The 15,497-nt window shown below is 43.9% G+C and overlaps 1 protein-coding gene across 6 annotated transcripts in view; it reads right to left on the bottom strand.

Moving 5' to 3' along the window:
• The window catches only part of TUSC3 (tumor suppressor candidate 3), a 282,627-nt gene that overhangs the window by 170,387 nt on the left and 96,743 nt on the right, over window positions 1-15,497 (bottom strand). For all 6 annotated transcript variants that reach the window (XR_013635717.1, XM_078852529.1, XM_078852528.1 and 3 more), the window contains one exon: window positions 11,273-11,442. Coding sequence is in view for 5 of the 6 variants with exons in the window: in XM_078852528.1 (XP_078708654.1) it covers window positions 11,273-11,442 (170 nt within the window). In the remaining variant the exon portion in view is untranslated. The remainder of the gene's footprint in view (window positions 1-11,272; window positions 11,443-15,497) is intronic.

Genomic DNA, 15,497 nt, shown 5'->3' on the forward strand with positions numbered 1-15,497 from the left:
TGCCAATATTGGTGAGGAAACAAATATCAACAGATGGATTCTGATGTCCATCCCACACAAGACCTGAAGGAGTTAACGAGTCTAGGTGGGCCAATTAACCACCTAGGTTGCACCTGGAGGAGGAGCCAGGGAGTAATGAGGGCTAATTAAAGAGGAAGTTCAGCTATACAGGCTCTGGAGATACCTGAGAGTAAAAGAGGGGCTGCAGTCACCCTCAGAGTGAGAAAACACAAGGTACGAAGTAGCTCAGGGATACAGAAGGAAAGTTCAGGACTGTGCAAACCTTGACTGCTTATTGTAGGGTCCCTGGGCTGGAACCCAGTGCAGAGGGTGGGCTTAGGGTTCCCCTACCAGTCACTGGAGAAATGGTACTGTTAAGGGGACAGTGAAAGAGAAGACTGCCTGGGACAGTGGGTCCAGAGAGACTTAGATGCATATGAAGGGGAAAGGAGTCCAGGAGAGCTGGCTTTATTTCAAGGAATCCCTGTTGAGGTTACAGGGACAAACCATCCCGATGTGTCGAAAGAATAGTAAATATGGCAGGCGACCAGCTTGGCTTAACGGGGAAATCCTAGCAGATCTTAAGCATAAAAAAGAAGCTTACAAGAAGTGGAAGGTTGGGCATATGACCAGGGAAGAGTATAAAAATATTGCTCGGGCATGTAGGAATGAAATTAGGAGGGCCAAATCGCACCTGGAGCTGCAGCTAGCGAGAGATGTTAAGAGTAACAAGAAGGGTTTCTTCAGGTATGTTGGCAACAAGAAGAAAGCCAAGGAAAGTGTGGGCCCCTTAATGAATGAGGGAGGCAACCTAGTGACAGAGGATGTGGAAAAAGCTAATGTACTCAATGCTTTTTTTGCCTCTGTCTTCATGAACAAGGTCAGCTCCCAGACTGCTGCGCTGGGCATCACAACATGGGGAATAGATGGCCAGCCCTCTGTGGAGAAAGAGGTGGTTAGGGACCATTTAGAAAAACTGGACATGCACAAGTCCATGGGGCCGGACGAGTTGCATCCGAGAGTGCTAAAGGAACTGGCGGCTGTGATTGCAGAGCCATTGGCCATTATCTTTGAAAACTCGTGGCGAACGGGGGAAGTCCCAGATGACTGGAAAAAGGCTAATGTAGTGCCAATCTTTAAAAAAGGGAAGAAGGAGGATCCTGGGAACTACAGGCCAGTGAGCCTCACTTCAGTCCCCGGAAAAATCATGGAGCAGGTCCTCAAAGAACCAATCCTGAAGCACTTACATGAGAGGAAAGTGATCAGGAACAGTCAGCATGGATTCACCAAGAGAAGGTCATGCCTGACTAATCTAATCGCCTTCTATGATGAGATTACTGGTTCTGTGGATGAAGGGAAAGCAGTGGATGTATTGTATCTTGACTTTAGCAAAGCTTTTGACACGGTCTCCCACAGTATTCTTGTCAGCAAGTTAAAGAAGTATGGGCTGGATGAATGCACTATAGAAAGTTGGCTAGATTGTCGGGCTCAACAGGTAGTGATCAATGGCTCCATGTCTAGTTGGCAGCCGGTGTCAAGTGGAGTGCCCCATGGGTCGGTCCTGGGGCCGGTTTTGTTCAATATCTTCATAAATGATCTGGAGGATGGTGTGGATTGCACTCTCAGCAAATTTGCGGATGATACTAAACTGGGAGGAGTGGTAGATACGCTGGAGGGCAGGGATAGGATACAGAGGGACCTAGACAAATTGGAGGATTGGGCCAAAAGAAATCTGATGAGGTTCAATAAGGATAAGTGCAGGGTCCTGAACTTAGGACGGAAGAACCCAATGCACAGCTACAGACTAGGGACCGAATGGCTCGGCAGCAGTTCTGCGGAAAAGGACCTAGGTGCTACAGTGGACGAGAAGCCGGATATGAGTCAACAGTGTGCCCTTGTTGTCAAGAAGGCCAATGCCATTTTGGGCTGTATAAGTAGGGGCATAGCGAGCAGATCGAGGGACGTGATCGTCCCCCTCTATTCGAAATTGGTGAGGCCTCATCTGGAGTACTGTGTCCAGTTTTGGGCCCCACACTACAAGAAGGATGTGGATAAATTGGAGAGAGTCCAGCGAAGGGCAACAAAAATGATTAGGGGTCTGGAACACATGACTTATGAGGAGAGGCTGAGGGAACTGGGATTGTTTAGTCTGCGGAAGAGAAGAATGAGGGGGGATTTGATAGCTGCTTTCAACTACCTGAGAGGTAGTTCCAGAGGGGATGGTTCTAGACTATTCTCAGTGGTGGAAGCGGACAGGACAAGGAGTAATAATCTCAAGTTGCAGTGGGGGAGGTTTAGGTTGGATATTAGGAAAAACTTTTTCACTAGGAGGGTGGTGAAACACTGGAATGTGTTGCCTAGGGAGGTGGTGGAATCTCCTTCCTTAGAAGTTTTTAAGGTCAGGCTTGACAAAGCCCTGGCTGGGATGATTTAATTGGGGATGGGTCCTGCTTTTGAGCAGGGGGTTGGACTAGATGACCTCCTGAGGTCCCTTCCAACCCTGATATTCTATGATGCTATGATTCTATGATTTTCCAAGAAGGGGAAAACTACAGTGACCTGGCCAGACGGCCAAGCCATGAAGCAGGTGCAGTTGAATCCCGAGAAAGAGAATGAGAGAGTGATGGAGTGCAACTGCATGAAGGGATGTCGGCTTGGCAGAGCTAATCCCCAGACCTGGCCAGAAGGAGGCGCTCCAGCACTGAGTAGAGCACCCCAGGACATATAAGTAGAGTCCAAAACCCATATTAATGGATCCACTCTGGAGCTATTGGAATAAGGTGAAGGAGCCTTCCTTGACTTTGGACAAGACCTTGGGCAGGAGTGGAACTGCAGGGAAGGCGTACAACAGTCCTTTTGATGAGATTAGGTGGAAAGCATCTGTCAGTGAACCCAGGTTGTGGCCTGCTCAGGAACAAAAGAGGCAACATTTTCCGTTTGCTGTTGTTGCAAACAGGTCCACTTGGGGAGTTCCCCACTACTGGAAAATGGACTAGAAATGTCCAGGCAAAGACACCACTCATGGTGACCTGCGAACGACCTGCTAAGGCAGTCCACCAGAGTGTTTTGAACTCCCAGAATGTAAGCCACTTTCAGGGTGATGAAACTGGCAATCCAGAAATTCCAGAGGAGGATTGCATCCTGGCATTATTTTTCACTTGTCCCCGCCCCCGTCTTGCTTGTTTAAACAGAATATGGCTGTTGTATTGTCTCTGAGCACCAACCAATTCCACTGCACTATGCAGAAGGAACGCCATGTAAGCTAAATGGATGGCCCGAAGCTAGACAGATAGATCCTGGGGTGACCAAAGTCATTGAGTCTGGTGGGAACCGAAGTGAGCTTCCAAATCTAAATCTGATGCCTCTGCAAATAGACTGAGTGATTGTTGTGGAGGGGCAAAGGGAATTCCCTCACAAATATTTTTAGATTCTATGCACCAGTCCAGGGAGGACAGGGCCTGAGATGGTACTTGAACCACCATGGCTGTTTGATGACAGGCTGGTGAATACACTGAGGCTAGCCATCCCTGTAGCTTTCTCAGGTGCAGTCTGGCATGCTGCACGGTGTAAGTGCACACCACCATGTCTCTTAGATGCTTGAGGAAGTTCTGAACCATAATGACAGAGTGGACCTTCGGATCTAAAGCAATGAGTCACATTGTTTGGAACCTCCGCTCTGGCAAAAAAGCCCTGCCCTTTGTAAGGTCCAGGACTGCCCCAATGAATTCTGTGATTTGAACAGGAGTCACAGTAGAGTTTTCTGTATTTAATAGAAGCCCCAGAACATCAAAAGTGGACAGAATAGTGGCTACACTGGAAAGTACCTAGTACCTGGACAACCCTCTCACTAGCTAGTCAACCAGATAAGGGAACACATGGATTCCTGACATTCAAAGCAATGCTGCTAATACATTCATGCATTTAATGAATACGCAAGGAGCAGCTGACAGACCAAAAAGCAATACTGTGAATTCGTAGTGGGATCCATTGACCATGAATCCGAGAAAATTTCGGTGGATCTAGTCAATCACCATGTCAAAATAACAGGTTTCAGAGGAGCAGCCATGTTAGTCTGTATCCGCAAAAAGAAAAAGAGTACTTGTGGCATCTTAGAGACTAACAAATTTATTTGAGCATAAGCTTTCGTGAGCTACAGCTCACTTCATCAGATCCATGCATTGGAAAATACAGTGGGGAGATTTTATATACACAGAGAACATGAAACAATGGGTTACCATACACACTATAACGAGAGTACTTGTGGCACCTTAGAGACTAACAAATTTGTTTGGGCATAAGCTTTCGTAGACTAAAACCCACTTCATCGGATGCATGCAGTGGAAAATGGAGTAGGAAGATATATATAAACACAGAGAACATGAACAAATGGGTGTTGCCATACCCACTATAACAACAGTGATCAGGTAAGATGAGCTATTATCAGCAGGAGAAAAAAAACCTTTTGTAGTGATAATCAGGATGGCCCATTTCCAACAGTTGACAAGAAGGTGAGAGTAACAGTAGGGGGGGAATAAGCCTGGGGAAATAGTTTTACTTTGTGTAATGACACATCCACTCCCAGTCTTTATCCAAGTCTAATTTAATGGTGTACAGTTTGCAAATTAATTCCAATTCAGCAGTCTCTCATTGGAGTCTGTTTTTGAAATTTTTTTGTTGAAGAACTGCCACTTTTAGATCTGTAATCGAGTGACCAGAGAGATTGAAGTGTTCTCCGACTGGTTTTTTAATGTTATAATTCTTGACGTCTGATTTGTGTCCATTTATTCTTTTACGTAGAGACTGTCCGGTTTGGCCAATGTACATGGCAGAGGGGCATTGCTGGCACATGATGGCATATATCACATTGGTAGATGTGCAGGTGAATGAGCCTCTGATAGTGTGGCTGATGTGATTAGGCCCTGCGATGGTGTCCCCTGAATAGATATGTGGACACAATTGGCAACGGGCTCTGTTGCAAGGATAGGTTCCTGGGTTAGTGGTTTTGTTGTGTGGTGTGTGGTTGCTGGTGAGTATTTGCTTCAGGTTGTGGGGCTGTCTGTAAGCAAGGACTGGCCTGTCTCCCAAGATCTGTGAGAGTGATGGATGATCCTTCAGGATCGGTTGTAAATCCTTGATGATGCACTGGAGAGGTTTTAGTTGGGGGCTGAAGGTGATGGCTAGTGGCGTTCTGTTATTTTCTTTGTTGGGCCTGTCCTGTAGTAGGTAACTTCTGGGTACTCTTCTGGCTCTGTCAATCTGTTTCTTTACTTCAGCAGGCGAGTATTGTAGTTGTAAGAACGCTTGATAGAGATCTTGTAGGTGTTTGTCTCTGTCTGAGGGGTTGGAGAAAATGCGGTTGTATCGTAGAGCTTGGCTATAGACAATGGATCGTGTGGTGTGGTCTGGATGAAAGCTGGATGCATGTAGGTAAGTATAGTGGTCAGTGGGTTTCTGGTATAGGGTGGTGTTTATGTGACCATTGCTTATTAGCACCGTAGTGTCCAGGAAGTGGATCTCTTGTGCAGACTGGTCCAGGCTGAGGTTGATGGTGGGATGGAAATTGTTGAAATCATGGTGGAATTCCTCAAGGGCTCCTATTCCATGGGTCCAGATGATGAAGATGTCATCAATGTAGCACAAGTAGAGTAGGGGCATTAGGGGACGAGAGCTGAGAAAGCGTTGTTCTAAGTCAGCCATAAAAATGTTGGCATTCTGTGGGGCCATGCGGGTACCCATAGCAGTGCCGCTGATTTGAAGGTATACATTCTCCCCAAATGTGAAATAGTTATGGGTGAGGATAAAGTCACAATGTTCAGCCACCAGGTTTGCCCTGACATTATTGGGGGTACTGTTCCTGATGGCTTCTAGTCCATCTTTGTGTGGAATGTTGATATAGAGGGCTTCTACGTCCATAGTGGCTAGGATGGTGTTTTCAGGAAGATCACCGATGGATTGTAGTTTCCTCAGGAAGTCACTGGTGTTTCGAAGATAGCTAGGAGTGCTTGTAACATAACTAGCTGTCAGCAAAAGGCCCCTGTTATTTGCAAACAATTTTCACCTGGGAGATGACTAACTCAATGCAACAAACACATGCTTTACAGGATATTTATTCATAAACAGTAACTCGTAAGGTATCTACAGAAAGCTCTCAATTTGTCAAGATTCTTAACCATTGTGAGATATATGTATGGGTAATATTTAATGTATTTATACTGAAAATATGCTTTATGGCCTTGGAGAAGAAATTAGTCACCAGGAGGTAATGTGCCTCGGAGATGACTCATTCAAGCAAGAGGGAACTGTCACCTCTCTCTAAATCCTCCAGTGAGGTAATGCAAGGTCCTATTGTCTACCCTTGCCACATCTCAGAACAGTCAATGGGAAACCATCAAAGACAACTGCAAATTATCTGAACCACTTGGCAGGAAAAATGGACATTATAGCTGGCAAGAGATTGCCCTGGCTATGAATAGAGACAAAATTCTGTTTCAGAATAACAAATGGTAGGTATCAGAGTGGTAGCCATGTTAGTCTGTATCAGCAAAAAGAACGAGTACTTGTGGCACCTTAGAGACTAACAAATTTGTTTGGGCATAAGCTTTCGTGGACTAAAACCCACTTCATCGGATGCATGCAGTGGAAAATGGAGTAGGAAGATATATATAAACACAGAGAACATGAAAAAATGGGTGTTGCCATACCCACTATAACAACAGTGATCATTAAGGTGAGCTATTATCAGCAGGAGAAAAAAAACCTTTTGTAGTGATAATCAGGATGGCCCATTTCCAACAGTTGACAAGAAGGTGAGAGTAACAGTAGGGGGGGGAATAAGCCTGGGGAAATAGTTTTACTTTGTGTAATGACACATCCACTCCCAGTTTTTATTCAAGTCTAATTTAATGGTGTCCAGTTTGCAAATTAATTCCAATTCAGCAGTTTCTCATTAGAGTCTGTTTCTGAAGTTTTTTTGTTGAAGAATTGCCACTTCTACGTCTGTAATCGAGTGACCAGGGAGGTCAAAGTGTTCTCTGACTGGTTTTTGAATGTTATAATTCTTGACGTCTGATTTGTGTCCATTTCAATTTAAATCAGACGTCAAGAATTATAACATTCAAAAATGAGTCGGAGAAGTTTAGACGTATGAGCAACATGGGTAATGTCATGGTGGGAGACTGCTATAGGCCACCAGACCAAGGGGATGAGGTGGATGAAGCTTTCTTCTGGCAACTAACAGAAGTTACTAGATCACAGACCCTGCTTCTCATGGGAGACTTCAATCACCCTGATATCTGCCGGGAGAGCAATAAAGCAGTGCACAGACAATCCAAGAAGTTTTTGGAAAGTGTAGGGAACAATTTCCTGGTGCAGGTACTGGAGGAACCAACTAGGGGCAGAGCTCTTCTCAACCTGCTGCTCACAAACAGGGAAGAATTAGTAGGGGAAGCAAAAGTGGATGGGAACCTGGGAGGGAGTGACCATGAGATGGTTGAGTTCAGGATCCTGACACAAGGAAGAAAGGAGAGCGGCAGAATACAGACCCTGGACTTCAGGAAAGCAGACTTTGACTCCCTCAGGGAACTGATGGGCAGGATCCCCTGGGAGAATAACATGAGGGGGAAAGTAGTCCAGGAGAGCTGGCTGTATTTTAAAGAATCCGTATTGAAGTTACTGGGACAAACCATCCTGATGTGTAGAAAGAATAGTAAATATGGCAGGTGACCAGCTTGCCTTAACAGTGAAATCCTTGCTGATCTTAAACACAAAAAAGAAGCTTACAAGAAGTGGAAGATTGGACAAATGACCAGGGAGGAGTACAAAAATATTACTCAGGCATGCAGGAGTGAAATCAGGAAGGCCAAAGCACACTTGAAGTTGCAGCTAGCAAGAGATGTTAAGAGGAACAAGAAGAGTTTCTTCAGGTATGTTAGCAACAAGAAGAAAGTCAAGGAAAGTGTGGGCCCCTTACTGAATGAAGGAGGCAACCTAGTGACAGAGGATGTGGAAAAAGCTAATGTACTCAATGATTTTTTTTTCCTCTGTCTTCATGAACAAGGTCAGCTCCCAGACTACTGCACTGGGCAGCACAGCATGGGGAGGAGGTGACTAGCCCTCTGTGGAGAAAGAAGTGGTTTGGGACTATTTCGAAAAGCTGGATGTGCACAAGTCCATGGGGCCAGATGCGCTGCATCCGAGAGTGCTAAAGGAGTTGGCGGATGTGATTGCAGAGCCACTGGCCATTATCTCTGAAAACTCATGGTGACCGGGGGAAGTCCCAGACAACTGGAAAAAAGGCTAATGTAGTGCCCATCTTTAAAAAAGGGAAGGAGGAGGATCCAGGGAACTACAGGCCAATCAGCCTCACCTCAGTCCCTGGAAAAATCATGGAGTAGGTCCTCAAGGAAACAATTTTGAAGCACTTGGAGGAGAGGAAGGTGATCAGGAAGAGTCAGCATGGATTCACCAAGGGCAAGTCATGCCTGACCAACCTAATTGCCTTCTTTAATGAGATAACTGGCTCTGTTGATATGAGAGAAGCAGTGGGCGTGATATATGTTGACTTTAGAAAAGCTTTTGATACGGTCTCCCACAGTACTCTTGCCAGCAAGTTAAAGAAGTATGGGATGGATGAATGCACTAAGAGGTGGATAGAAAGCTGGCTACATGGTCGGGCTCAATGGGTAGTGATCAATAGCTCCATGTCTAGTTGGCAGCCGGTGTCAAGTGGAGTGCCCCAAGGGTCGGTCCTCGGGCCAGTTTTGTTCAATATCTTCATTAATGATCTGGAGGATGGTATGGATTGCACCCTCAGCAAGTTTGCACATGACACTAAACTGGGAGGAGTGGTAGATACGCTGTAGGGTAGTGATAGGCTACAGAGGGACCTAGACAAATTAGAGGATTGGGCCAAAAGAAATCTGATGAGGTTCAACAAGGACAAGTGCAGAGTTCTGCACTTAGGAAGGAAGAATCCCATGCTCCACTACAGATTAGGGACCGAATGGCTAGGCAGCAGTTCTGCAGAAAAGGACTTAGGGGTGACAGTGGACAAGAAGCTGAATATGAGTCAACAGTGTGCCCTTGTTGCCAAGAAGTCTAACGGCATTTTGGGATGTATAAGTAGGGGCATTGCCAGCAGATCGAGGGACGTGATCGTTCCCCTCTATTCGACATCAGGTGAGGCCTCACCAGGAGTACTTTGTCCAGTTTTGGGCCCCACACTACAAGAAGGATGTGGAAAAATTGGAAAGCATCCAGCGGAGGACAACAAAAATGATTAGGGGACTGGAACACATGACTTATGAGGAGAGGCTGAGGGAACTGGGATTGTTTAGTCTGCGGAAGAGAAGAATGAGGGGGGATTTGATAGCTGCTTTCAACTACCTGAAAGGGGGTTCCAAAGAGGATGGATCTAGACTGTTCTCAGTGGTAGCTGATGACAGAACAAGGAGTAATGGTCTCAAGTTGCAGTAGGGGAGGTTTAGGTTGGATATTCGGAAAAATGTTTTCACTAGGAGGGTGGTGAAGCACTGTAATGCGTTACCTAGGGATGTGGTGGAATCTCCTGCCTTTGAGGTTTTTAAGGTCAGGGTTGACAAAGCCCTGGCTGGGATGATTTAGTTGGGGATTGGTCCTGCTTTGAGCAGGGGGTTGGACTAGTTGACCTCCTGAGGTCCCTTGCAACCCTGATATTCTATGATTCTATGAACACTTTAATCTCCCTGGTCACTCAATTTCAGACCTAAAAGTCGCAATTCTTCAACAAAAAAACTTCAAAAACAGACTCCAACAAGAAACTGCTGAATTGGAATTAATTTACAAACTGGGCACCATTAAATTATGCTTGAAAAAAGACTGGGAGTGGATGGGTCATTACACAAAGTAAAACTATTTCCCCAGGCTTATTTTTCCCCCTATTGTTACTCACACCTTCTTGTCAACTGTTGGAAATGGGCCATCCTGATTATCACTACAAAAGGTGTTTTTTCTCCTGCTGATAATAGCTCATCTTACCTGATCACGCTCGTTATAGTGGGTATGGCAACACCCATTTTTTCATGTTCTCTGTGTGTGTGTGTGTGTGTGTGTGTGTGTGTGTGTGTGTGTGTGTGTGTGTGTGTGTGTGTGTGATATATATATAATCTTCCTACTCCATTTTCCACTGCATGCATCTGATGAAGTGGGTTTTAGCCCACGAAAGCTTATGCTCAAATAAATTTGTTAGTCTCTAAGGTGCCATAAGTACTCCTCATTCTTTTTAAAGGGTAGGTAGATGCAGTCTTAATCCATTCACTGAGGAAACCCCTAAAGGAATGTGGGGCTTTCATTAATGTTTCCTGGCTCTTGTGAAACCAGCCAGCCCTGCAACAGACCGAACTTGGACAGGGGGGCGGAATCTACTTTATTACATAGGAAAAGTAACTACTGGGAAGTGTAGAACCAGATTCATGTTTTGTGATTTTGTTTTGTATTGCAACCTGTTGTTTCCACTGCTCTCTCTTGTTCCTACTTTAATATTTATTCTTTCTTAAATAAACCTACTTTTGTTTTATCATTAGTGCTCACAAGTGCTGCACGGTTTACAGGAGTGGGGGTTTAAGGTAAAACTGGTAAATGAGGCTACCCTGCCCTTTTGGAGGCAGAGGATCTGGAATTTATCTGAGTAGCCAGTGTTAGGGGCTTGATATCACGGGGTAACGATTCAAAGGGATTTAGAAATGGGGGTGTATCTATTGTTAAACTGCAAGGCAAAGTTAGTGATGGCATAGCCCAGAGGAGAGCACTTGAGAGGCTGAAAGGCTGGTGGTGTTAGGGAGCTGACACCTAGCTATCACAAGAAAGACTCCCTTACGCTGAAGGCAGGGGGAAGCAAGGTGACTCACAGTCCTGGGTGCTCAAGAACCATCACAAAGGCTAACTGGCAACAGACACTTACTGGGAATAAAAAAGATTGTTTTAAAGAAGGAAAAGAGAGCCTTACATCAATTATTAATTTAAGTAGAAGCTCTTAAATTGTGAAAATTAATAAGATAATTGACAAAATTCATAAGATGTATCAGAGGTAGAAAATGTATCACAGGTAGAAATTATAAGATGTACCACAGAAGGAACATACTATGGAAAGCACCCACAAGACAGAGAGGTATTTATTTATCTAAGCTAGAACAACAACACTTATACCGGACGTCAATTAAAACATAGTTAATTGAGCATTGTGGGGAAGAAGGGGGAAAGAAGAGCAGAAGAATTTGTTTCATAGGGTATAAATTACCTGCAAACAGAACATTGTCTCTGTGGCTGGAGAGCTGTGAACATTACAATCACAGAGTAGTTACGAGGTGGGGCCTTCACAAATCTTCTGAATTTGTCTCCATTCATGCGGATGACTGAGCGCCTTGAGCTCCATTCCATAAGCTGTTCCACCTTTTCCGCTAACAGATTCTGTAATCAAATACAAGGAGGAGGCATGTTAAATACAAGCACCATGGGGCTAAATTCTGCCCTTGTTTGAACATACCCAATAGAAGAATTTGACCCTCATTCGATCTACCTTTAACAGCAATTGAGTTAAAGATTTTTTACAAACATAATTTAATTTGGTTGAAAAAAATTAAACTGATTAAAGTAGACTTGTAAGTTACTACTTCAGGAAAACATTTTATTTCAAATTCTGGTGAGTACAACACTATTGTACAGGTATCTGTAGAGGAAGAGACACTTGTATGGCCTTCTTAGCATACAACACATGTCATCAATTTCCATTACAAGTAAGATTGTTTCACACAACTGCACAAAGAAAAAACTCAGAGTATAGTATTATGTTATATTTGTTATGTAACAGTCAAGTCACAGCAGGGCAATCACAGTCATTCATATCTCAAATTAAAAGAAAAATGGAGCTGGAAGGGTCAGAAAAGCAGCTATATCTTTTCATAACACAATAATTAGTTTAAGTAAAAGCGGAAGAAAAAAAAAAGAGGATATCCTTACAAGTGTCTACAATATTTCCACTGCACTTAAGTTATACTTACTAATAAGCATTGGTATTTTATTGTAGACAGGATTGGTACTGTTGTAATAATTGGTCTTAAAAATTTACCCTAATTGTGAGCTCAACTGTAAAAAGTATGTGAAAGTTCATGAGATGTTACAATAACCTACAATAACAAATGTTGACGGGAAAAGGTACAAAAAGGAGACAGAAAAACTCAATTAATCAAACCACAAAGTCTAATGAGCTCATTTAAGAACTGTGTAAAGATCATACTTGGTAAACAACAAAAATGTGGAACCAGAAATCAGTGAACCAGAATTGGTCTGTCGGAAACTAGGCCTAATTGGTGGACAAAGTAATGAAGGGACGGGCTATTTCACCCATCGTTCCTTTGTGACTCCTTAAAAAAATACTTTGGGGAGAAAAACAGGCTATTGGAGCAAGCTTCGCCATCATAGCTGCCACCCTCACAAACTCCTGAGACTCCAGGCCTTCATCATCCTGATCCTGAGAGATGTCCTATCCAGAACAGGCCAGAAAGGCATCCAGATGACATCACCACCTCCACTGGCTCCAGCTGAATCCCAAACATCACCTGGGAGGAAATGGGATCGGACTTTATCAACAACAGCTCCAGGCCATTGCAACTAACTTCTCTTTTCCCCCAAAAGGACAGTTATTGAGTTATTGCCATCTTTGAAACCACCTAAGAGACTGTCAAACAAGGGTTTTGTCCTATTAAAAACTCTCTCCAGCTAAAGGGAAAGGGAACAAGAAATACTGTTAAAATGAAAGCCTTATTTAATACTTTACATTTCAAATGCTTTAACTGTTTGTCCTCCTTTTCTTTATCTTTAATAAAAGGTTAAAACGATTTTAATGGTGTTTCCCATGGTACTAAGCAGGCTGAGGTTTCTGTATACTAAACCCTGAACCTTATTTAACACTATTTAATGTTGGACAGTGAATAACTGGGTTATGCCATCTTTGGGACTCTATGTTCCATCTAAATTAATACAACAGCATCACAGCCTATTATTAAGTTTGCCCAACATTTCCTATAAGACCCCGTTTTCAGTTGCTTATAACTTTTCTAAACTTTACCATTCAGGCTGAAATTTCCCATTGCATGTGTCTGTCTCAGGCTGATGTCTTGGAAAAATTAGCCAAAACAGTTCAGCCGCTTCTGAGAATGAGCCTATGAACAAAACACATTTTCCCCCCATGTTGAAAAATTCTGGTAATCTCTTTTGAGAAGCTCTAGCATCTCCATGCTTTGGAGAAGGGATGTGAAATTTGGCAGGCAGTGACCCTTATGTCAAGAATGTGCATTATACCAATCCTGTGAATAATTCACCTAAATTTAGCCAAATTATAAGCCTCTGAAAAATTAGAGTTTTCACATGCTCATTAGATTTATTAAAGATTTGCAGCTATACTCCCTGAAGAATCAGTTGGCATAGAGCTTGCTCCAGAACCTGACTGAGCATGATTTTCCCTGCAATTGCAGAGCTGTTGAAGAGTGGGCTGAGGCTGGGTATCAGAACTGAGTGAAGGCAGACTGTCTCTCTCGTGTTCTCAATTTGCCCATGCTGGCAGTGTGGAGGGGGAAACTTACCTAATTCAGAAGCAGAGAGGACAAGTGGCAGACCAAAAAGGCAGAGGCATAGATTAGGATAAGGATCCTGAGGCAAGACTAGGAGTGGAGGTTGGCAGGGGTGGGGAGAGAAAAATTAGGACTAGGAGATGGCGTGGTGGTGGGGCAACTGGGAGCCAGGATAGAGTGCAAAGATTGGGACTGCCAGGGCAAGGAGACAGGAAGGAGAACTGGGTGGGGAGAGCAAGACTGAGATAAGATGAGGAGCTGCGGAAGTGGGGGAGACAGACTGGGAACCATTAGAGTGTGGGTGGGGAGGAAGAAGTAGGGGAAGGGACAACAGATAAGATAAGAGCTGTAGTGTAGGAGGAGAACTTGGATTGGCTGATCAAAATATTGGACAAGAAATTTAGCGAAGGAGACTGACTAGGATTGGGAGCCAACGAGGAAGGGGGAATGTGGGGGGCAGGTGTGAGGGAGTGCGACTGGAGATAGGAGCAGGGAGAAAAGCAGATCAGGTGAGAAGTGAGGAGAGTCAGTGAACTGGGCTTGAGATGGGAATTCTGAGGAGTGCAGACTGAGACTGGCTAGATGAGAAGAATAGAACAGAGTTGAGAACCCAAAGGATGGGGAAGAGGCAAGATGGGGACAGGAACAGATTGGAAAGGATGGAGCAAAAGAAGTCAAGCTTGGGGCAAATGATCAAAAAAGTCTGTGCCCAGTAGAGCACACTCCCCTTCAGAGCCTGAAACAGAACCTAAATTCCCGAGTTTCACCATTCAGTAAATATTTGTGAAACCCACTAGTGAAGTATCTCATCTTGCATTATTGCTCCACGTAGAGGATGACAACCTACTATTGCCGTCAGTTACTCTGTTAGCTAAAGTGCCAATGTCTGTGCAGTGGATCTAAACATTCTAATCCTGCTGCTGAACCATGTTGGTGTCTATTTGATACCACATGGATTTATTTTTCTGTTTGTTTGTTGTTTTTTTTAAATCTAGGAAATTACACAAAAAGCTATGCTAAAAGTACATTATTAAGGTCCCAAAGTCAAGCACTCAAAAGTTAGGAAATGCCAGAAATAAGGATGTCTGTGAACCTTAATTCAGTCCCTGGTGTGAATGCATTATGAAACAATCTATTAAATTACATGATCACATACTAGTTTTTTCACAGAACCCCAACCTCTTTCAGTGTACAGGAAGGACCTGCTCTGGGGATCAGTCACAATTGTGTAGTAAAGAAGGATGTTCATAGGACCCCTGCCTCATTTGTGGCATAAGTTGGAAGATGCGTAGTGAATGAGACAGGCAACACACTTCTCAGTGCACGAAGAGAAAAGATGGTCTAATGGTTAAGGAAGCTGAATGCTTTTCTGGGGAATTTGATTCTATCACTGCCTCTGGCCACAGAGTTGCTGTGTGATGCTGGACAAATCACTTAACTCAGTCTTTTCACAGTTGATCACTACTTGTGTGTTCCTCATTTTATGAGCACCTGACTTGATGCCTTTGTGTCTGATCTGCAGAAGTTCTGAACCCTGCAATTGAAGTCAATTGTTACTGTGCTTTGAACATGTAAAAGGTTACATAATGCTAAGTACTCTGAAAAATCAGGTCCTAAGTGTCTCAGATTAGGCACCCAAAATTAGTGGATACTTTTAAACAATCACTCTGTGCCTCATCCCCCACTGTAAAACAGAGATAACACCATCCCCTCATCTCACAGTGGTGTTGAAGATAAGTGAAGATTTGTGAAGCACTCAGATGCTACACAGATGAGCACCACAGAAAAGCCCATGAAGTACTTAACACTTAAAACCGTCTCCAAAGTCGGGTTTGAATAGCGTGTCGTAAATAATGCCTTGGTCGATACACTGAACAAAGAGAAAACAAAATATTG

The sequence above is a fragment of the Lepidochelys kempii genome, chromosome 4 (assembly GCF_965140285.1).
Source record: "Lepidochelys kempii isolate rLepKem1 chromosome 4, rLepKem1.hap1, whole genome shotgun sequence".
Lineage (NCBI taxonomy): Eukaryota > Metazoa > Chordata > Testudines > Cheloniidae > Lepidochelys > Lepidochelys kempii.